General features: G+C 41.2%; 1 protein-coding gene across 1 annotated transcript; it reads right to left on the bottom strand.

The window, feature by feature from the left end:
- Nucleotides 1-3095: 3095 nt before the first annotated feature.
- Nucleotides 3096-22929, bottom strand: GMEB1 (glucocorticoid modulatory element binding protein 1; the record flags this gene model as incomplete). The annotated part of the gene is made up of 8 exons (XM_080831664.1): nt 3096-6329; nt 9414-9536; nt 13543-13680; nt 15001-15132; nt 17584-17741; nt 20857-20960; nt 21999-22123; nt 22817-22929. Coding segments are annotated over 8 exons (1594 nt in total), but the record flags the coding sequence as incomplete, so codon positions are not given.
- Nucleotides 22930-23273: the final 344 nt, after the last annotated feature.

Raw genomic sequence — 23273 nt, 5'->3', positions numbered from 1 at the left:
AAGAAAAGAAAAGAATAGGCCAGTCACAGAGCAGTTCAAAAACAGGTAACACCGAGATATGGTGTTGGAGAGCAAATGGTGGTTATCCTGGTTGGGTGAGGCGCTGTAGTTTTTTTATTTTTTTTTTTTCTTGATCTGGTAGCTGATTTAATGGGTGTGTTCAGTTTAACTTTATCGAATTGTACAGTCATCTGTGCACTTTCCGGTATTCATTTATATTTCATAAAAAGTTAAAACAAAAATGTGGGCCAAAGTCTCAAGAGAATCAGGGCTCTGGGCTTCCAGTTTGCTCTGTAATACATAGATTTCTTTAGAGGAGACAGCAGAGTAGTTTTTAAAAAACAAACATATACTTCAGAATGCAACTAAACCCTCTCTGTATATGCTTTCTTTAGAAGCTCCTATAGAGTCCATTGAGGAACTTGTCTTTCCTTCTGGGTCATTACCCAGCTCACATTTACCCTTAGATGTGACACAATACTATTGTTCATTCTTGTTCTCAAACTAGAAAAGCAAATTCCTATATACCATATCGCTAGCCATAACTATCAGTAAAAGTACAGAACTGGAAACCATAGATGCAAGAGGAGAACCCAGAGGCAATTTCCAAGTAGGCTGTAGTCTCCTATAGGCTGAGAGGCTCATAAAACCTAACAGAAATTTCAGGTAGTTGTGAAGAGGCAGTAGGAATCATACTGGACTGAAATTATCTATCCAGGAAACAGGGATGTCTTAGCCTAGGCCGTGCCCATAGGTAGAGAATCAGTTGGATATGAAAGATAGGCTTTAGGGGCACCTGGTTGGCTTAGTTGGTGGAGCATGTGACTCTTGATCTCAGGGTTGTGGGTTCAAGACCCACGATGGATGTAGAGGACTTAAAAATAAAATCTTGGGGCACCTGGGTGACTCAGTTGGTTAAGCAACTGCCTTTGGTTCAGGTCATGGTCCCGGAGTCTTGGGATCTGGTCCTGCATCAGGTTTCCTGTTCAATGGGGAGTCTGCTTCTCCCTCTGGCCCTCCCCCCTTTCATGCCCTCTCTCTCATTCTCTCCCTTCCAAATAAATAAATAAAATCTTTAAAAATAAATGACTAAAATCTTTTTTTAAGATTTTATTTGAGAGAGTGAGAGAGAAAGAGAGCACATGCATGAGTTGGGGGGAGGGGCAGAGGGAGAGGGAGGAGGCTCCCTGCTGAGCAGGGAATCCAATGCAGGGTTTGATCCCAGGACTCTTGGATCATGACCTGAGGCAAAGGCAGATGCTTAACCTACTGAGCCACCCAGGTGCCTTCCCCCCCACCCCCCACCAAAAAGACAGGTTTTAGATAGTCACTGCACAAGAACATCCCAAAGGTGCTTCAATTCAGGTGATTGATGGAGTTGGGGAAACTGTTTTAGGTAGTGAAGACTGCGGACTATGGATGTATACTGAGCTTTGGGTCTTGAGGGTCCCTTGACAAAAATGATTCAAGAGTTACTGACATGGTAGAAAGATAGAATCACTGACATGGCAGAATTTAGGAGGCAAATCAACTTTGGCTCCCAAAACCTAGGACTAGGGAAGAGGAGTATGGGTAAGGAAGTTAGAGGAAAGTAGAACCTTCTAGAGGAAGTCAAATTATAGATATCAGGACTAAGAAAGTTGTTCCTGGATTGGGAAGGAATCTTGAAAAGGGTTCAATTAGGGTTGCCTAAGAGAAATTCCAGGGGCAGAGTCTAAATCTAACAGAACCGATACCTTGTCTAGTGCAACAGCCTAATGTACTGTAATACATTAGACCATGCAGGAATTTCCCCCAAGAGGTATCCTAAGGGAGAGGAAATCTGTGAAGAACTGTACTAGGTAAGTTGTCTGAAAATGCAGGGACTAGCCTAGTTTGTGACATTCTTCTCGGAGAGGACTCTTTGCTCAAGAGCATTGCCCAAAGTGAATCACAACCTCATGCCTATTTTCAGATATCAACCTTTCGTTTATCCTTTCCACCTCCTAACAGTACTAAAACCTGGACCAGTTGTAATTCAGTGAACTAGTAATTACATATTTCATGCTTGATTATACTGTCTTTATAATCAGATGTTACCAATACCAGTATTTCCCACCACACTTACCTTAGTGCCTTTCATGAAATGGGATAAAATGCCACCACTAAAAAAGAGTGTCAGACCACCTGACCTGAGTATCAATTTCCAAGGTATTTGTATTAACATTGGTCTTCCTTCCCTAATGTAGACAGAGGTAGGAAAGAAACTTCACATGAAGTGGCTTTGAATCTTGAATATTCAAGTACGTTGTCCATTTTTTACTTTAGAATAACTGGGAGTTGTTTTGTTTTGGGGGTGGGAGCACGGAAGGAGTCTGGAAATTGAAAGGAGGGAAAGAACAAGGCAGGGACATAACCAGTGAGACAGTTGCACAGATGACTCCAGGGCCTTTGTGGAAACCACATGGCAGGAAGGTTGGGGCCATTTACCTTCTACCAGCTAAACTCCAGTTGGGCACTGGATTCCTCTGATGGAAACTCAGAGAAGCTAACACATGACTTGGCTTTTTCCAGTGGGGTACTCTTGGGAGACTGCCCATGCTGCTGACTCTGCCTAGCTCTGGAGGCAGAAGCAGCAAGAGACTAAGGACTTTTTTCCCCTCTTACATAAGCAAGCCCCACTACTTGAAAATGGAGTACCAAAAAAACTAGCCAAAATGATCTCTCCTAGACTAGCCTGAGTGTACACCTTCTCCAGGAAGTATTCCCATACCCACGCCCCCTTCCCCAAGCCAGGTTAGGTGCCTGATCCTTTGTTCTCTCAGCTCCCAGCCAGTAGCTCCCTGGCTGCACTAACCCCAGTATGATGTTTCAGTATCTCACTAGAAAAGGCTTAACTTTTTTGTGTCTTTTATAGTCTGCTGAAACCTATGGAACAATTTTCAGAATGTTTTTCAATGCACGAAATAAAATACATAGGGTTACAAAAGAAACCAATTATATTGAAACATAGTTCTTCACTCCAGACAACCTCTGAAGTATGAAGTCCTTGAGTGCAGGAACTCTGTCTTCATCTCTGTACTGCCAGTGCCTAGCACAAAGCCTGGCACGTAGATGGTACTTATAAATGTTTATTTAATGAATGAACAGAAATATAGATGGCTATTGCCAAGTCAGCCTGAGGAATGATTCATTGCAACTGCTTGTGCACATACCAACGGCTTGCATATTTCTCACACTGAGACTGTTTAGACCAGGGCTCTGAGGAAACCCCCACTCAACAACCGGGAACACAGCAGCTAGCAATAACGACAGGCTATTGGAAGACCAGGAAAACAACAAAGCTCATGTATTTCCACCAGCCAGAATATTCAGATAGTGAAAGTAAACAGGTTCTGTCTTCAGGAGGAGGAGATCTCTTGACTTTGGAACCATGATGCTCACACTACTTTACAACACTACAGACAGCTGAAGGAGGAAAGTAAGGAACCTGAGCTAGTGTGTGGGTGTTCTCCAGGGCTCCTCCTCTGTCCTGAATTGGACCTCCCATCTCTGGGAAAGAGAAAAGTGTCCCTAAAAACCATGATAAGCACATGACATGTGCCATTCTAGGTTCAAGTAGCAGTTTTAGGCTTAGATAGAAACTCTGGGTTTGTTTATGTACCATCAGAAAACCTAAAGAAGTAATAATAAAAGCCAATTCCCTCACTAAAGGGCCAAAGGTTTGTTCTAAGCTGATTGCTACATCTATTAAACATTTTGAAGAGAAAAGTAAAACCCCATACAATTTTAAAGCTCAAAGCCACAACTATATGGGGTTCAGAAATTTAACCCTTAAGGCTTGTTAAGATTGACCCTCCCAAGTTAGAGGGGCTTCTCTAGCTATTAAAGCCATCTGAGGGATGGCAGAACAGTTTTCACTTGCTTGACAATAGGGTTTCCAACATCTGTTGGAAGAAGCATGGCTTCAGGTGGGTGCCTTCTCTTTAGAAAAAAAAAAAAAAGGAAACTATAGGTCAAAGTTTTGCTTTTAATTAAAAACCAAAAACCAAAAAAAAAAAAAAGCTTCCCACTACTAAGGTGTGTGCTTTCTTTTTTGACCTCGTTTTCCTTTAAATTGTCTGCAGTTTCCCTATATTTGTCCTAGTGCAGTAAACAATGCAATCAAAGAAATAAAAACCAGGATCCACTCTTGCCCCAAACACTGAAGATGGTCAAAGAGCAGGAATCACAGCACGGAAAATGGCCCAGCTCTAAATATACAAACATTAAAAAAATAATAATAATAACCCCCCAAGATATTATTATTGACATTCCTGGTACATTTCCTATAATATAATGTTGCAGACAATGCTTCTTTCCCAGGGAGTCCAGCTTGCTCAGGAGGAGACATCTACTCGGTGCCTCAGGATAGGCTGGGGCTATTGAGTCTTCCCTGCAAAGCCTAAGGTTTTTTTATGAGCTTAATATCTCACAGAAACATCTGTGGTATAAATGGTATAAATGAATCTAAAAGAGGATGAAGGCAGGCAGGCACCTGTCACTGTTCTCCAAATCAGCCAAAAAGCTGAAAAGCGTGGGATCCAGGAGACAGATGCCATTAACAATTGAGGGATGGAGGGTAGAACAAGAGGAAGCACCAAATGAGTGGCTGCTTTTGGTTCCAAAGCCAAAAAAGGGCCCCACCAAAAAGGGCAGCTGGTCTAGATGAGGAACTCCCTGCGCCTGGAGTCATGCAATAAAAATGATGGCCTTGGAGCCCCACCCCCAGGACAGCCACAGTCCAAGAGCCAGAGAAATTTACACCACATCGCATATTTGCAAATGAATGGACTGATCCTAATTTAGGAGGGTTAAGTGCTTTGACAAAGTTGGGAAGGGAGGGAAGGTGAGCTTCAATCACAAAGCACAGCTGTGACAACCAGGGATTTCTGTTTCTGCAAAGCCACAGGCCCCTGGGCCCCTGATGCCACTTGGTCCATGGAGATGTACCCTTCCACTTATTTCTGGCCTCTCCTCAAAATGGCACCCGTGGTAATAACCCTTAGAGATATCAAGAGGCATCAGTTGCACTTCTGGAGCTAAGATAATTTCCTTGCCCCATCCTGGCCAAAGCACTTCCCTTTTTAAGCTGCTGCTGGTATGCCACCTTCCCCTCCAAATACAGTTCAACTTTCTTTCATTTCAGAGTTTTGCAGCGGCCTCTGAGGGTCCTTTCCAGGATACAAAAAAAGTATCCTTCTGCTTCCATGTGTGGGTGGGTTGCCTTCCAGTGTCAGATCTGCATTCCAGAGTTTGGTCAATGCATCTTTACAAAACTAAAACCACATGCGTACACAGACAGACTAGCCTGGAAAGGGCTTTCTGGACAGGGTTTCTGATTATCCTGATGCCTCCCCTAAAAGAAATAACTTTCTTGGTGTAAAAGGATTAGGACACTGAGTGACCTACTCTCAACTTCTGGAAGGACAGCTTGTTTTTGTCCATTATTCAATAAGGGGGTGGGAGGTACCCAACATTTTCAGTTACAACAAAGGTATTTTGTTTAAAAAAAAGGATCCTATGTGGAAATGAGTGGGACAATGATAAAAATAAACAAATAATTAAAATTCCAAACCAAAACGTATCTCCTGGCCCCGAGATCCCCAGTTAATCCTCTAAGACCACAATCTCCACATTGTGGACTTGATGCTGGTGGTCTTCCATCTCAGCCACAACTTTCTCCTCAGTCCTCAACTCTGTCTCCAAAATGACTGCTTTGCCCTCAGTATCCTCAGCCTCTGGGTCTGGGGCTGGGTCAATCTCAATGATGGTCTGCCCATCCTCCGAGGTGCTTTCAACAGCCTGGATTGCTGAGGTGAGGCCGGATTCCATGGCCACCAGCTCCACGGGGCTCACCATAGTGGTCATGTTGCCCAGGGTACTCCCATCCTGCATGGCGGTGGAGCTTAGCAGTGCCAAGCTAGACGAAGGGTGGATGGTCACTGTGTCTGGGGAGCTGCTCTTGGCAGAGGAGACCACTGTGGCATAGCGGAAGAGCTGAGGGCCAGAAGGCAGTGTGTGAACAGTCACAGGACTGGAGCCCTGGCTGAGGGTGGCCACTGGAATATTGCCCATGGAAAATGACTGGCCCACTGGGGTGATGGTGATGGGGGAGATGACTGTGAACTGAGGCTGCTGGACCGGAGGAGAAGGGCTCAGGACTGTGGTGGAAGCTGGCCGCTGGAGCCGGGGCCTTTTTGGAGGCTTAGGAGTGCTCACAGGCATCAGTACCACATTTTGAACCGTCTGGGATTTCAGCCTGTGATCCTGAGCTTGCTTCTTCTGCTCTTCCAGCTGGCGTTCCAACTCTGGAAAAAAAAAGACAGACTTTGTGTGGAGAGAAGTATATTCTTGGGAACAGTGAATGGAGTCAGGAAACCTGAGGTCTTGTCCTGGTTTTGCCACTATATGGCTTCACTGTTTTCAAAACAAGAAACCAAACTGGATGATTTTTAAAATCCCTCCAGCAACTACATTTCATTGTGTGATTATAAGCAGGGCAACGATTCAGAATCATTTTCAGGCTGTGATCCTACTTACAGCCCAGCCCTAGAAGCTCCTGTGGCATTTTGTTACCTGTCACCAAAATGCAAACCAAAGAAGCCTGCTGTTGATCTTGTGGCTTATAGATGCCCTGCCTGGATCTCCAGATGATAATAAGGAATATCTGCACAATCCTTTTGGAACTAACATGGACCTACAGAGGAGCTACAATGGCCGCTCCAAAAAAACAGTGATTCCCAAACTGTCCTTTAAGGCAGGATCACCTTGCTGGTGACCTTAGTTTACCAAATGGCCTTCGTCTACCATTAGCACCCAGAGAAGTCTACAGAAAATTACAGAGGAAGTCCCTAAGAATTATAAACACTAAAAGAGGTCTTAGAGTACTAACACATTCATTTTTTTAACTGGGACCCAGAGAAGTAAAGTGAGTTACTTAAAGTCTCAGAGCTTGGGCCAAGACAAAAGTCTTCTGATGGCCAAATTGCTGGCTTTTCCATCACAATATGCCTATCACTATCCCTCCCCCAATGTACAATCCAACCCTGGTGACCACTGGTGAGTCTGGTTCTACACCAGAACTACTTCTACTGCTTAGTACCTGAGAAGCATTCAATAAATAATCAGTTACATCTGGAGAGCACTTTGCTCCTATGGAACACCAAGAGCAAATCAATTCCTTGCTGGGAATCAATGGAGTACGTAGAGATCAAGAGCACATTAAAAAAATTTTTTTTTCACTCAAAATTTTTAAATATTGCCTCATACGTTACAAAATACTGCATTTTTTTTTTCCATTTTCAGTAGTAGTCAAAGAAATGTAAACCTCAACAAGATAACAATGACATGGGGCACCTGGGTGGCTCAGTCAGTTAAGCATCTGCCTTTGGCTCGGGTGATGATCCCCGGGTTCTGGGATCAAGTCCCATATCAGGCTCCCTGCTCAGCTGGGAATCTGTTTCACCTTTTGCCCCCACCCCCTGCTCATGTTCTCATGCTGTGCACTCTCTCTCTCATAAATTAAATCTTTGAAGAAGTTAACAATTACATCTATAATTTTTTAAAAAGTTAAATCAGAGACTATTATACATCACGACATCCAATGTTGGTATGTTCAAAATGGTGACATAATCTTCTTGGAAATTTGGCAACAAGTCATAAATATCCATAAAACAATTTTCAATACCATTTAATTTGAAACTTAGTTCTGGGAAGTAGTTTAAAAGCACATAAAAAGAAAAAGTTAAATTCATACAAGTTCACTGCAACAAAATAAGCTACTAAAGAAAAACCTGAAAATTTAAATGTCATCCTTAGAAGAATGTCTAGGTAAAGTACTGTGTAGCAACTTGGAAAAATATTATTATGTCACAGTGAAAAAAGCAGAAAACAAAACTTTATGGGTACTATGATTAAACCTATCTGAAAAAAAAAAAAAAAATATATATATATATATATATATATATGGGCAAAGAGCCAGAAGCCCACATTCTTAACAAAAACCATTTTTTTGAATGGTGTGAAGTTTCAGGGTGAAAGCATTGGATTAGGAGTAAGAAAGCCAAGTTCTATTTCAGGCTTCACTGCCAAGTAGTGATGTGGCCCCAAGGCAAATATTTATCCTCTTTGTGCCTATACTGGGTCATCTATAAAAGAGATAATAGCTTCTAACATTCTTAGGAGGATCAAATGAAAAGGGTCTCATGGTACTCAGTAAACTGAGTTTAAAATATATACTGGTTAAGTTTAAGACAACATAAATTGGGGCACCTGGGTGGCTCAGTTGGTTGAGTGTCTGCTTTCAGCTCAGGTCCTGATCCCAGGGTACTGGGATCCAGCCCCATGCCAGGCTCCTTGCTCAACAGGGAGCCTGCTTCTCCCTCTGCCCCAACCCCCTGCTCTCTCTCTCTCTCTCTCTCTCGGATAAATAAATAAAATCTTAACAAACAAACAAACAAACAAAAAAACCATAAATTGTTCTTCTCTTACCAAATAATCTTGCCTTTTGGCTTAAGGACTAACTGTAATATATTCTGCATCATTCAAAGGTATTGATATAGTCCATACCTCTGACTTGTTTTGTATCTCTCACCCACCTTACCCAAAACCTTTTCTTGATTCTCTCTGGGTATAAGTGACAACTCCTTTTGTTCTTCCCCCCATACCCATTATATGCCTCAGTTACAAAGCTGACTACTTTTTGCACTTATTTCTATGTCTGCTTTCCCTTGAGTTCTTTAAACACCATGAAGAGAGTGAAGCTGTCTTAGTCAACATTGTATTTCCACAACCTAGTTTGGACACAGTGCAAATTTGTTTTTTAAAGATTTTATTTATGTATTTGTCAGCGAGAGAGAAAGGGAACACAAGCAGGGGGAACAGCAGAGGGAGAGGAAGAAGCCAGCGGGGAGCCTGATGCAGGACTGGATCCCAGGACCCTGGGATCATGACCTGAGCGGAAGGCAGACGCTTAACGACTGAGCCACCCAGGTCATTCCAGAGACAGCATAAATTAAGTACTTGATAAAAAGAGTTAAATTATTCGTGTGCTTATAATTTCTGAATACCACAAATAATGGAGAAGGTGATAAATTTATAGTTATCAAAAGATGCGATATAGATAATGTAACAAAAACAAAGGCCAATTTGTTTCTTCTGGCACTGATATTACTGGATAAATGGAGCAACTGAGCAGACATCTTAATCCTCCAAGATATGAAAGGAGGACCATGATGAGGAAGGAAGGGAGGCAGGTAGGTAGGTAGAAAGGAAGGAAGGAAGGAAAATAGGATGGAAGGAAAGAAGCCAGTCCCAAAAGAAGTCCACAAAGAAATGGCAAGACTCAAGGATATTAGTATAATATCATCTAAGAGGAAACAAGTCAGACACACCTGTTAGAGTATAGAGAAACTGCTCTTCTCCCTGCTCTACTTGGTTCCTTCTGTTGTCCAATACCTTCTTCACCGTGTCCATTAGGCCAAATGTATGTGCTACATTGTTGAGAACAGCAGCATCTATTTAAAACAAAGACATGCCTGTCAAGTTAAAAAAGAAGTGTTTCCCCAGCTCTCTGTTGTACTGCTTATAAATATGAAACAACCCAGAAATGATGGTACTATTCTAATTGCATTTTAAAAAATGTTGGCAAAGATTTATCCCACGTATAATTAACTTTGTTATAACTTACACATCTTTCCATATAAATAAATATAAAAATTTTAAAAATCTTGCATCTGGTTGTAAGTTCTGACTTGTGGTTTAGAAAACATGGTCACTCTAGATAGAGCAAAGTTTGAATCTCAGTTTTATGGTTTCCTCCTACCTGTGTGAACTTAGATAAGTCATTTCACTCCTCAGTTTTCTCATCTGAGACAAAAGGGCCTAATAATACTTACCTGGCAAGACAGACATGAAGATTAGAAATATCGTATTTTAGGGGCACCTCAGTGGCTCAGTTGGTTAAGTGTCCAACTCTTGATTTCGGCTCAGGTCGTGAGGTCGAGCTCCACATCAGGCTCTGCCTTTGGCATGAAGTCTGATTGTCCCTTTCCCTCTACTGCTCCCCTTGCTTGCTCTCTTTCTCTCTCAAATAAATAAATTGAGTATTTTTTTTTAAAGGAAACAGCATATTTTAAATGTCAAACATGGGAACTGGCATGCAATGCTATTCATAGTGTTATCTCTGTTCCTCTTTAAACAAAACTTCTTGAAAGCATTGTCAGTAGTTGCGGTCATTACTTCCTTAACTCAGACCACTTCTCCACCTATAGCTCTCTTCCACAATCATCTCATCCAGTTCCATGCTTTTAAATAACATATATGTGTCTCCCACATGCAGATCTCCAGCCCTAACCTCTTTCCTGCATGCCAGATTTCATACTCCATCTAGCTGAGTGACATCTCCATTTGGAGGCCTCATAATCATTTAGCAAGTCAAAACTACTTTTTTTCTTTTTCTTTTTTTTTAAAGTAAGCTCTACGCCTAACATGGGCCTTGCACTCACAACCCTGAGATAACGAGTCACATATTCCACCCACTGAGCCAACCAGGTGCCCCAAGTCAAAACTAACTTTGAGGGGTGCCTGGTTGTCTCAGTCTCAAGAGTATGTGACTCTTGATCTCAGGGTTCTGAGTTCAAGCCCTACACTGGCTATGGGGTCTATTTAAAAAAAACAACAACAACAAGTAGTACTAACCAGTTAGTAGTACTAACTAGTACTAACTACAACTCTCCCAGTGATCTTCATCTTAGGAAATGGTGTTACCATTCATGGCTCAGGCCAAAAATGTATGAGTCATCCTGGATTTCTGTCTTTCTCTTTTATCCTACATCCAACCCATCAGCAAAACTTGTCAGCGCCACACTCAAAATATATCCCCGATAAGACCACTTCTTCCCAGGTCTACCACTATCCACTCTAATCCATGCCACCATCATCTCTTGCCTGGAGTAATTCCTTTAGGAGTCTCCCAACTGATTCCTTTTTTCTTCTCTCTTTTTTTAAGTAGGCTCCATGCCCAATGTCGGGCTTGAATTCACAACCCTAAGATCAAGAGCTGCACTCTCAGGGTGCCTGGGTGGCTCAGCAGGTTGAGCCTCTGCCTTCGGCTCAGGTCGTGATCTCTGGGTCCTGGGATTGAGGTCCACATCAGGGCTCTCTGCTTGGCGGGGAGCCTGCTCCCAGCCCCACCCCCCCGCCCCGCCTCTCTACCTACTTGTGATCCCTCTCTGTCAAATAAACAAATAACATCCTTTAAAAAAAAAAAAAAAAGAGCTGCACTTTCCACCACCGGAGCTAGCACACACCCCTTCCAACTGATTTCTTGCCCCATACAGTCTATTCTCCACATAGCAACCAAAGTGATCTCTTAAAAATATAAAAAATAGGGGTGCCTGGGTGGCTCAGTCGTTAAGCATCTTCCTTCAGCTTAGGTCATAATCCAAGGGTCCTGGGATGGAGCATCGCATCAGGCTCCCTGCTCAGTGGGAAACCTGCTTCTCCCTCTCCCAAGCCCCCTGCTTGTGTTCCCTTTCTCGATGTCTCTCTGTCAAATAAATAAATAAAATCTTTAAAATAAATGAAGTAAAATAAAAAAATATACAACTACATAAAAATATAAAAATGTAAATAAATCCTTTTCACTCCCCTGCTCAAAATAACTATAATGGCTTACCATCACCTTAAAATAAAACCAAAGTTCTAACCAAAGCTTATCTAAAATGTCCTCTTGGGGCACCTGGGTGGCTCAGTTAAGCATCTGCCTTCGGCTCAGGGCATGGTCCCAGGGTCCTGGGATCGAGCCCCACATCAGGCTCCCAGCTCAGCAGGGAGCCTCCTTCTCCCTCTCCCCACTGCCCGTGCTTTCTCTCTCTCTCTCAGATAAATAAATAAAATCTTTTTTTTTCTTTTTTTTTTTTAATTTTTAAAAAAGATTTTATTTATTTATTTGACAGACAGAGATCATAAGTAGGCAGAGAGGCAGGCAAAGAGAGTAGGGGGGGGGAACAGGCCCCCTGCTGAGCAGAGCCCGATGTGGGGCTTGATCCCAGGACCTTGAGACCATGACCTGAGCCGAAGGCAGAGGCTTTAACCCACCAAGCCACCCAGGTGCCCCAATAAATAAAATCTTAAAAATAACTAAACTGGGGGCGCCTGGGTGGCTCAGTGGGTTAAGCCTCTGCCTTGGCTCGGGTCATGATCCCAGGGTCCTGGGATCGAGCCCCGCATCGGGCTCTCCGCTCAGCAGAGAGCCTGCTTCCTCCTCTCTCTCTGCCTGCCTCTCTGCCTACTTGTGATCTCTGTCTGTCAAAAAAATAAATTAAAAAAAAATCTAAAAAAAAAAAAAAATAACTAAACTGTCCTCTCCAACCTTATCACCTATCACTCTCCTATATCCTCCTCCACTGTGGCTGCCTCAGAGTTTCTCTAATTCTTTGAACACATGAGGCCCATTCCAATTTCAAGGTCTTTGTTCTTTCTACCTGAAATGTTCCTTCTCCCAGCTCATCACATGGCCAGCCTCTTCAATTCAGGTCTCTGCTTAAAGCCACCTCCTTAGGGAGGCCTTCCTTGATCACCTTATCTAAAAGAGTCATCCCTGCTTTTTAAATTACTTGCCTTTTTTCCCCTCCAAGAACATGAAAAAAGATTCTACTGTAAAGTTTAAGTGTATTTATATAATGTATGAATTATAGAGAGGTAATAAGACACAAGTAACAAATCTAGGAACTCACTGACACACAAGCTTCCGAGATATTATTATGACTCTTTAAAAAAAAAAAAAAGATTTATTTATTTGACAGACAGAGATCACAAGTAGGGAGAGAGGCAGGCAGAGAGAGAGGAAGAAGCAGGCTCCCCACTGAGCAGAGAGCCCGATGTGGGGCTTGATCTCAGGACCCTGAGATCGTAACCTGAGCTGAAGGCAGAGGCTTTAACCCACTGAGACACCCAGGTGCCCCATATTATGACTCTTTTTTTAAGTAAACTCTACCCCCAATGTGGAGCTCAAACTCATGACCCCAAGATTAAGAGTCACATGCTCTACGACTAAGCCAGCCAAATGCCCGTCATCACAACCCTTTTGTATCAGATGATTAGAGCATCCTTTTACATTATGCACAGCAGCAAGTACCCTATGGGTATTCAGAAAGAGCTGTAAGTGCACACAATTGTTCTGGAAACCCTAAACTGATAGAATATGAGACTTGTCTAAAACCAGGTAGCTTCCTCCAATTTTCAGACTCTATCTATCTATATGTAGTAGAGAGAGAGCCTGCTTTCTGGCACCATTTATAAAGGCAAAAATTACCTGTGAAGAGCATGACCAGAACCGAGTTCAAAACCTTATTATCAGGTATGGACAAGTAACTTAACTTTTATTAGCCTTGGTTTCCTAATCTGTAAAATGGGGATAATAGTACTTATACCCCAGTGTTTTCATGAGACTAAAAGGATCTGCCTACAGTTGTTAGTGTTCAATAAAATGACCACTGTTGTTAGAATTAGTGCTCTTACCTGTTACCTGGAAGGGAGCTTGAATGAGCCGCTGCTGAACTCCCCTGAGTAGCTCCTCTATTTCCTTCTGTATATTGCAGACAACCTCTTCCATCAGCCCTACATCAGCTATTCCTTTCCAGAACATCAAAGTGTCCTCTGACACAAGAGGGATAAGACAAGAAGATAAACAAGGGATGCTACGTATACTTAGATACATCTCTACAAATTAAACTCGAAATTATTTCAATTTGAAATGATTTCTTATTGGGCCATTTCTGGGAAAAAGGAAGAAGTTTTTGGAATACTAGCTGCCCCCCTAAGTTGCTAACCAATTATTTGGCCTCTTCAGCAATGTAGGAACTTGAGATAATTGCCCTAATTTGTCATGGCTCGGGCTGTAGGGAGCAGGTTATCTTCCTCCAATAAAGATAATAAATAAATATTAAATATTATTTATTTACATAATTTAATTTAAAATTAAATAGTATTTAGTATCTTAAAAGTTAAATAATAAAGATATTAAAGATATACAGGCAAGCCTTACACAATACAGTGTGAACTGTGAGGGTACACTTATACACAGATTTTTTTCAATAAATACAGTGCAGTGATGTACTGCACTCATCATTTTTAAATTAAAAAATGTACTCATCATTTTTAAATTAAACAACTCTTTTCTTATGATTTTCTTAACATTTTCTTTATTTACTTTACTATAAGAATACAGTATATAATACATATAACATACAAAATATGTTAATCGACTATGTTATTGGTAAGGTTTACAGTTAAGTTGGGGAAGGGCAGGGGATTTTCCCCTGCACAGGAGGCTGGTGCCCCAAACTGCCACCTCGTTCAAGGGGCAACTGTACTCCCTCTAGTCCTATACTTACAAAATAAAATAAAACAGCTGAGTCGGCGGTGGGATGATAAGCTCTCTGAGGGCAGAGGCTTTGTCTTTTCACCTATGTTGGCAACAGTGCCAACTAAAAATAGGCAGCAATAAATATTTTTCAAATGAATTAATGAATGGAGGATGATGTGAAACCCCTCCTGGTCCCCTCTAAGTGAATCATCATTAGTCACCATCCTCTACACCACCTGCTACCTAATTTTTCCTTCTAACATCTTGCAGCTTGGTTTATCTAAGATACGTTCCAAAGTTGGAGGCAGTTTGACAGGATGAAAAGCATTGACTACAGAGTCAAATAGCTGAATTCAGCTCTGACACTGCTGGTTGTGTGGCTGGTCTGAGGCAAGCTGCTGAGTCTTTTTGAATCTCAATTTCTTCCTATGCAAAATGTGACTGTGCATGGCTGTTGTTGCAACGGATTAAAATAAAATGTCTGCAGCTACAATTATTAATGTGCATGAGAAAAACCACCAAAGTAATTAAGAGACCTCCTGTGTCCATGATCATAATGGTGAGAAGGGTCACAAGACCCTGCAAGGTATCTAAGCCTCACAGAAAAGTACCTGAAATTTCCTCTGAGTCCTTCTTCACACCCTCCTCTGTAGCCATGGTGACAGCAGCAGTGAGAGCGGAATTCCATTCCAGCCCTGCCTCTTCCATGCTCTCTTCTGAGATGGCAATCTGTGTGATGCTACCTAAAAGCAGTCCATTAGAGGTAAAGGCAGTGAATTTCATGAAAAAGTCATAGCTATCCTTTATCTCATACAGCCAAAGAGACCCTGTTATTTTAATATTCTGGCTTTCTGCCTGCAGGTCCATATAGTAAAAACTAGAATCCTTGGTAAACCAGGATGAATACTGGATTATTGGATTTTCTAAAGAAAACCTGTCTTTGAAAAGAAAATGCTTTCTTCTTAACTCTGAATAGAAAGGGAAAGATAACTTATAAAATCACAAAAGAGCAATCTGCTTCCTGAGCAGGTACATTTTTTAAAAAGATTGAAGGTGAGCATGATTGCCAGGCTGTCTGCCCCAGACTTTGCGAGGATTTGGAGGATCTGAAATAATTTAAGAGAAAAGTATGGTGCTTAGCCAAGAACATTAACCATCTAGAATATCAGAAGTTGTTATAGCTTAATTATCAGGCTATGTATGAGAAAGCAAGAGAAATGAGACCAAAAAAATCAGGTAAGAGATCCATGAATAGCAGATTCACAGAGGAAAAGAACTTGTGCTATTAACATCGTATATTAAGATTTTATTTTATTATTATTATTTTTTTAAGTAATCTCTCTACCCAACATGGGGCTTGAACTCACGACCCCGAGATCAGGAGTCACATGCTCTTCTAAGACAGCCAGGAACCCCTCATATATTAAGATTTTAAACAGGGGCACCTGGGTGGCTCAGTCGGTTAAGCGTCTGCCTTCGGCACAGGTCATGATCCTGGGGTCCAGGGATCAAGTCTCACATCCGGCTCCCTGCTCAGCAGAAAGCCTGCTTCTCCCTCTGCCTGCCACTTCCCCTGCTGTGCTCTCTCTCTGTCAAATAAATAAAATCTTTAAAAAAAAAAAAAAGATTTTAAGGGCACATGGGTGGCTCAGTGGGTTAAAGCCTCTGCCTCTGGCTCAGGTCATGATCCCAGGGTCCTGGGATCAAGCCCTGCATCTGGCTCTCTGCTCAGCAGGGAGTCTGCTTCCTCCTCTCTCTCTGCCTGCCTCTCTGCCTGCTTGTGATCTCTGTCTGTCAAATAAATAAATAAGATCTAAAAAAAAAAAAACTTTAAACAAAGAGAATGGAGAGAAATCAAACTGATCCAGACAGATATATAGACAAGAATGGACTCCACATGCTGGAGGATATTAATAATCAAGCAAAAAAGTAATATTGATATGGATAATCAACTAGTGGAGTTTTGGCCAACAAAAAGTAAGTAAATAATTTCATAGCATTTTTTACTTTTCAAGTGAAAGACACCCAGGACCAAAAATTCAAACTGCTAGATATTTTATACTTTCCTGAAGGGAACATAGGTTCTAAGAGATTTGGCTTCCTCACCCAGTGGTTACTCACAGAGTATTAGGGCTGACCAAGAGAAACCTTTAGCAATCATTATTAAAACATGGTACTTCCCTTAAATCCGTTAGTGTCCTTGCAACTCTATCAGGCATATTTTTAAGTCTTATGGAAGTAGTTGAGACAAGAATCTTAACTAGACTAACTGAATCTTTTTTTTTTTAAGTTTATGTATGTATGTATGTATGTATGTAATCTCTATACCAGTGTGGGGCTTGAACTCATGACCTCAAGATGAAGAGTCACACACTGTTCCAAATGAGCCAGTCAGGCTCCCCTGGACTAACTGAATCCTTAACAATCATCTCTCATGGCTCTATCTTTCCTAGAGAAGAGCAACGAGCTCTATTCCCAAGGTGAACAATACTGAAGTTAAGCATATGCCCACCTTGCCTCATTTGTGAGGAAGCCTTTTTTGTGGATCCCTTCCAGGCAGAGCTCTCTGACCTGTACAGCAGCAGACTCTCCAGAGTCCAGTCCAGCCAACCATACATTACCTTTGATACATCTCAACTCAACAGCTGATGACCCTTCACCATTCTACCTTCCTTCCTGACCACCAGTAGAGCAAAGGATTTTCAAAACAATCTAATTTCAAAGATATGCCAAGTGGTACCAAAGTGAGACCACTGAATAAACATAATAACCACTGAATCATCTTTCTTTAGAGAGAGCATGCATGGGGCGTGGGGGGTAGAGAGAGAATCTTAAGCAGGCTCCACACCCAGCACAGGGCCTGACGTGGGGCTTGATTTCACAACACTGAGATGGTGACCTGAGCCGAAATCAAGAGTGGGACTCCTGAGTGAGCCACCCAAGTGCCCCTGAACCATCTTTCTAATGTTTACCATTTAGTCAGAAAGAAACAAGGAAGTAGGTATGGCCAACAGGAATCATCTGGGAGAAAACCAAGAGATCTGTTTCTAAAGTATGGACTCACACCCAAGATCAGCATACTTTACAAGGACATCAATGCTCATGAGAATTAAAATTAAGAAACACAAGAGAGAAGTAAGGGGAAAAGTGTTACTAAAAAACACTGGGTTTTCAGGTGGTTTCCTACCCCCTACCATCAGCCGAAGTGGGTGTCTGCACCACACTTGTCTGCTGTCCAGGCACTGGAGCTCTTGCACTGCTGATCAGAAGATCGAACTTGGTGCTTCTGCAGGTATTGGAGCAAACTTTGTCATGTTGGTAAAAATCAATCTGTCCGGAGTCCATCATTTTCCTGTGTAAAGAGAGACAAGAAGTACCAGTTCAGCCTGCACTACATCTAGATGGAACTAGGCCTCAGGGACAAATAGAAACAAAGTTGTTGCATCTATTCCATAGATTAGTGAAACCTAATAGGATTAAAAGTCATTAGGTTGCAAAAATTCTAATAGGGATTATAAAATTTTCATTGGTCCTGCCCACATTTACAAGTACTTCTCTTCCCTCCCTAGTCTGCTCATTATGAGTATTCTCTCATTTCCCGTTATCACCAAGCTTTAGCTAGGGACACACTCCTGACAATATCTGAGCATCGCCATTGAATCTCATTGAAACCAAACCCAAAAGGGGAAAAGACTAATTCATATATCCCAGCATAACTGAGAATTTTATGATGAGATTCTGATGTATTAGTATTCTTAGACCAGCAAGATCTGTTGCCACTTTTGGAGACAAAACTTCAGCACATTTCCTTCCTTTAAAAAAAAAAAAAAAAAAAAAATGGCTAACAACTCTCCTATAAATACAGTGCAAAGTTGATTATACTAAACCCCCACTATAAAATGCCCTTATAACTGAATTCACAAGACACCGTTATTATAGGCCATGAGCAAAGCCATGGGGTATTTTAATTATAGTAAACTCTATGTTATAACGTTACTCGGCTTTCACTAAAGATCTTTTAGGCATTCTGATTCCTTCTTACATTTGAGGAAAGTTGGCATGTGCTTGTTTTTCTGGGCAAAAAGAACAAGCCAAGAACAACAATAATGAAAGTTATAAGTATTCCTTCCCAATTTTAACTAAGTACTGATTTCTGCATACAAATCATCTGGAATAATTTCTTTTTTTAAAATGTGTCTCTCTATTAAAATAATATGTGAAGGGGCGCCTGGGTGGCTCAGTCGTTAAGCATCTGCCTTCAGGTCAGGTCATGATCCCAGGATCCTGGGATCAAGCCCCCCATCGGGCTCCCTGCTCAGCGGGAAGCCTGCTTCTCCCTCTCCGCCTCCCCCTGCTTGTGTTTCCTCTTTCGTTGTGTCTCGCTTTGTCAAATAAATAAATAAATAAAATCTTAAAAAATAAAATAATGTGTGAAGAAAAAATTAACATTCTCAGTGGAAAATACATAAAACTATAAAGAAAACCACTGCTCTTTAAAAAAAATCCAACAACACAGAGATACATTAACATTTTGGCATATTTTCTTCCATTAAATTTTATGTGTATACGTATATGTCTGTTTTTTACATAACTAAAATCACAGTTTGATATATATATATATTTTTAGTAGGCTCCCAACCCAGCATGGAGCCCAATGTGGGGCCTGAACTCACAACCCTGAAATCAAGACCTAAGCTGAAATCAAGAGCCAGATGCTTAACCGACTGAGCCATCCAGGTACCCCTACACATGTACATATCTATATATCTCTATACATTTGTATCCATCTATACATGTATTTTTTTTTAAGTAAGTTCTACAACCAACAAGGGGGTTGAACTCACTATCCCAAGATCAAGAGTCACAGGCTATATCGACTGAGCCAGCCAGGCGCCCACAATTTTATATTTTGTTTTCTTTCTTTCATTATATCATAAGCATTTTTCCTATAAAAATTCTTTAGAAATATTTTAATAATCTCATAATATCTCATAGTATATACTCATATATGTTTAGATGAGCCATAAATTTCCTTTAGATATGCCTTGACTGTATATTGAAGCAGACTATAACTTTCTTTTTTTTTTAAGATTTTATTTATTTATTTGAGACAGAGAGCAAGTACAAATGGGAGGAGGGGCAGAGGGAGAGGGAAAAGCAGGCTCCTCAAAGAGCAGGGAGCCTGATGCCCTGGGATCAGGACCTGAACCGAATGCAGATCCTTAACTGACTCAGCCACCCAGGTAGGTGCCCCTAAAGCAAACTATAATTTTCAACAATGTTGCAATAAATGTCTTTATGCCTGAATCTCTACAAGCACTATAGATTTTTCTTAGGACAGATTCCTTAAAAAGAATTAAAGACAATGGGTAAAATGTTCTTAAGGGTGTTGATACATGTTCTGCGAGGAACTTTCCAATCCTGACCACATTTTTAAAATCCATCAATAGGCGAGTGTTCAAGGAACACCAATTAATGTTAATGTTAATGTTCCTCCCTCTCCAGAGGGAGGAAAATTATAATAGTAAGCTTACTGCATAAAGATGGGGGTGAGGATATTACACATTCTGAAGTTTATTTCTGTGGTATATTGATGGCAAGGACTGCATTTACTGAGCATGATGGTGACTTATCAACAGCGCCTCTGTCTTACCAGATTATCACAGAACTTGTCAACCAGCCTACACTTCTCCGCGGTCGGCACGCTTCCTCAGCACCAGGCTTAGCCCTGCCTGTACTTGGTGATCTCAAGTAGGATTGTCATCTACCCCCAAACTTCTCAGCCCAGAAAGGATCCAAACATCCTGACATCAGAAAAAATTTGCCCTAAATGCTGGGAAGAGTGAATTCAAGTCAATCTTCCCTTTCTCACAGGGATTTTAAGAACTGGCTGATGAAGGTTAATACATGGATTGCGCAAGCCAATTCTTCAGAGGGAATAAAAATTTCGAATTAAAGAGAAAATCCTGAATTATCTGTATTCTACCATGATTTAGTGCCCCAAAGTCAGCTGAAAGGTATGTGCTGAGGGGCGCCTGGGGGGCACAGTTGATTAAGCACTCAACTCTTGGTTTCAGCTTGATTTCAGCTCAGGTCATGATCTCAGGGTCATGAGACCGAGCCCTGCAACAGTGTCTGTGCTCAGCAGAGTCTGCTTGAGATTCTCTCTCCCTCTGCCTCTGCCCCTCCTGCTCGTCCTCTCTCTCTCTAAAATAAACAAGTAAATCTTAAAAAAAAAAAAAAAAAAAAAACTCTCCTTCCGTCCCCCACTCTGCACTCTTTCTCTCTGAAATAACTTAATAAATCTTTAAAACAAAACAAAAGGTTTGTGCTTTTTTGTTTTTTACTTTATTTTTTATTTTCTTTGTAATCTCTGCACTCACTGTGGGGCTCTGAGATCAAGAGTTGCAAGCTCTTCCAGCTGAGCCAACCAGGCACCCCGGTACGTGCTTGTTATTAAAGCTCACCTGAGCATGATTCCACCCAGACGAATGGCTCTCTTCCAGTCCTTTAGGGTGGACTTGCCAGCCAGATGTACAAAATGCTTGGGGCTGATCAACTGATCATTGAACTAAAGTAAAAAGAAAAGTCCCAAATAACCCAAGGTCAACTTAGGCAGGCCAAGAGAGAGAGAAAGGTTTATCTACTTGTTACGTATGAAAAATACCCAGATGGCATCTTAAGTCATAGCCTTGTATCTCCCAGCCTCCTGCCCTGCTGTGCCAGAGAAGATGATCCTTCTCTGGGCACAGTGCCCTGTCCTGGTACAGAGCTGCAGAAGACAGGAGGAGGAGGATCAGAGATTAATATACTGATTAGCATCTAAAATCCATTCATGCCCTAAATCAGGCACTTGGGTCCAATCTTGCAAAGGCTATTTAAATAAACGGAAGCAACCTACCTAGCCCTAATGACAAGATTCAGGATGTGGTGGAAAGAATACGTACCACAGAAACCACTATCACTGCAGAGCCTCAAAACTCAGTAATCCTTAATGATTCTAGGATGATGCCACCGATGGTGACTACCATCCACGGGTACTGCTGTGGCTACCAGAGGACACAGAATAAGCAATTATTTCCACTTTGTGCTCTCATGAGAATTTAGTTTTATCAATAATAATTTTCAATAAACTCTAATACACACTTCTATAAGGCCTTTTACATATATTATCTCATTTTATCTGCTAGCAACCGTACAGTGTGATTATTCATATTTTAACATGATTATTCATATTTTAACACATTATTCAAATTTTAACTCTGAAATATTAACTTGTTCAAGGTCACCCAGTCATAGAGATGGGACTCCATTCATTCATTTAACAAACATTTATAGATAAAGATGCCAAGCATCACTCTAGGTGTTGCGGATACACTGGCGAACAATCCAAGTTCTCAGCTCTCACAGACCTTGTATTCTGCGTGGAATTTGAATCCAGGCCAATTTCACTCCAAAGCCCTTATTTTTTTTCTGTGACATCACAGGGACTATAGCCACAAAATTGAAAACATTGATATGGCAGACAAGAGAGAAGAGGCACTGAAAGTATACTCTTTGAAAACAAGGAGCCCCCAAACAGACCCCAGTAAGGAGAAAAGGCAATTACCTTGACACACTTCACATTTATTCCTGGACATACAAACTTCTTCCAGAGGAGAATGGCTTTGCTCTCCCCACAAGTTATGGGGTAAGCAATTTCCATATCCTCATTTGCTTCTATAGTGCTTGCATCTGAAAATGGAAAAAATATCAGTTATTTGTTGAATGCTTTTCCCCAAAAGCTTAATCCAAAATCTCTAGTCTCTTGGTTCCTCTCAGTAGCTAACAGTTCACATTGGCTGGTATCGTTTTGGAATCTTCTGAAAGAAGTTTGACATAACAGCTCTCTTACCAAGCTCACCCTACATCCAAGATACTGTCCTATGTGCTTTTACATGCTTAATCTTACTTAGTTCTTACAACAATCCTGGGAGGCAATAATTGTTTCCGATGTATATAGGTGCGACTCGGAAAGGTGAAGTGACTTTCCCAAGGACATCCAGCTAGGAAGTGAGACAGCAGGATTTAAACTGTGGCTTGTCTAGTTTCAAACTTTTTTTTCAGTTTCTTTCCACTGACTGCCTTCCAATCAACAGCTCGTACGTCCTAATCAGCAGCTTCCCTCATGACAGATCTACCTTGAGGCTCTAATTTCTTTGTGGAATTTTTGTAGATGAAAAATCTTTTCAGTACCCTAGCAAACTGACGTTAAATAATCAACTGACGGGCCTAGTCAGTGGTGTCTCTAGATGCACCACCATCAAACTCATGGCTGCAGCACTGGTAGGGCATACTGGGTAGGGGGAAAAATATAAGGCACAAAAGGCAAGAAATCTCAACCAAGGAAGCTAAGGTCAAAGATACCAGAATAACAAAAAGACTTACCAATCCCTTCTTCAATTTTGTGAATCGTGTGAGTTTCTACTGCCACAACTGCTGTGTTGTTCTCGGACCCAGGTTCATAAATCCTGTTGTAAAAGTGTCCATCGATAAACAAACTACATAAATCATGAAAAAATTAATATTCACAGCATAGGGTTAAGAAATTTGTTATAATCTATCTCAAAAGGAATAAAATAAACATACTTTACAACTCTATGTTAGTGCTTTGATAGTTTCCCATTGTATTTAAACTCCAAGCTACCCAGGACTACTTAGTAGCTATGACAATGGACATGTATCAACAACTTTCTCACCTCAAAGGAAAGTTCTTCTTGCTACTGTCTTTACATCACCACTTGTTACTGTTTCACACTAGACTTTTCCCTTCATACCTTAAATGCTTATGACATAAAATATTGCTTCAAGTATAAGATTAAGTTATATTATAGAATTATCCTAA

The sequence above is a fragment of the Martes martes genome (assembly GCF_963455335.1).
Source record: "Martes martes genome assembly, contig: scaffold_220, whole genome shotgun sequence".
Lineage (NCBI taxonomy): Eukaryota > Metazoa > Chordata > Mammalia > Carnivora > Mustelidae > Martes > Martes martes.
The sequence above is the reverse complement of the archived record's forward strand: the minus strand, read 5'-3'. Positions and strand labels throughout refer to the sequence as shown.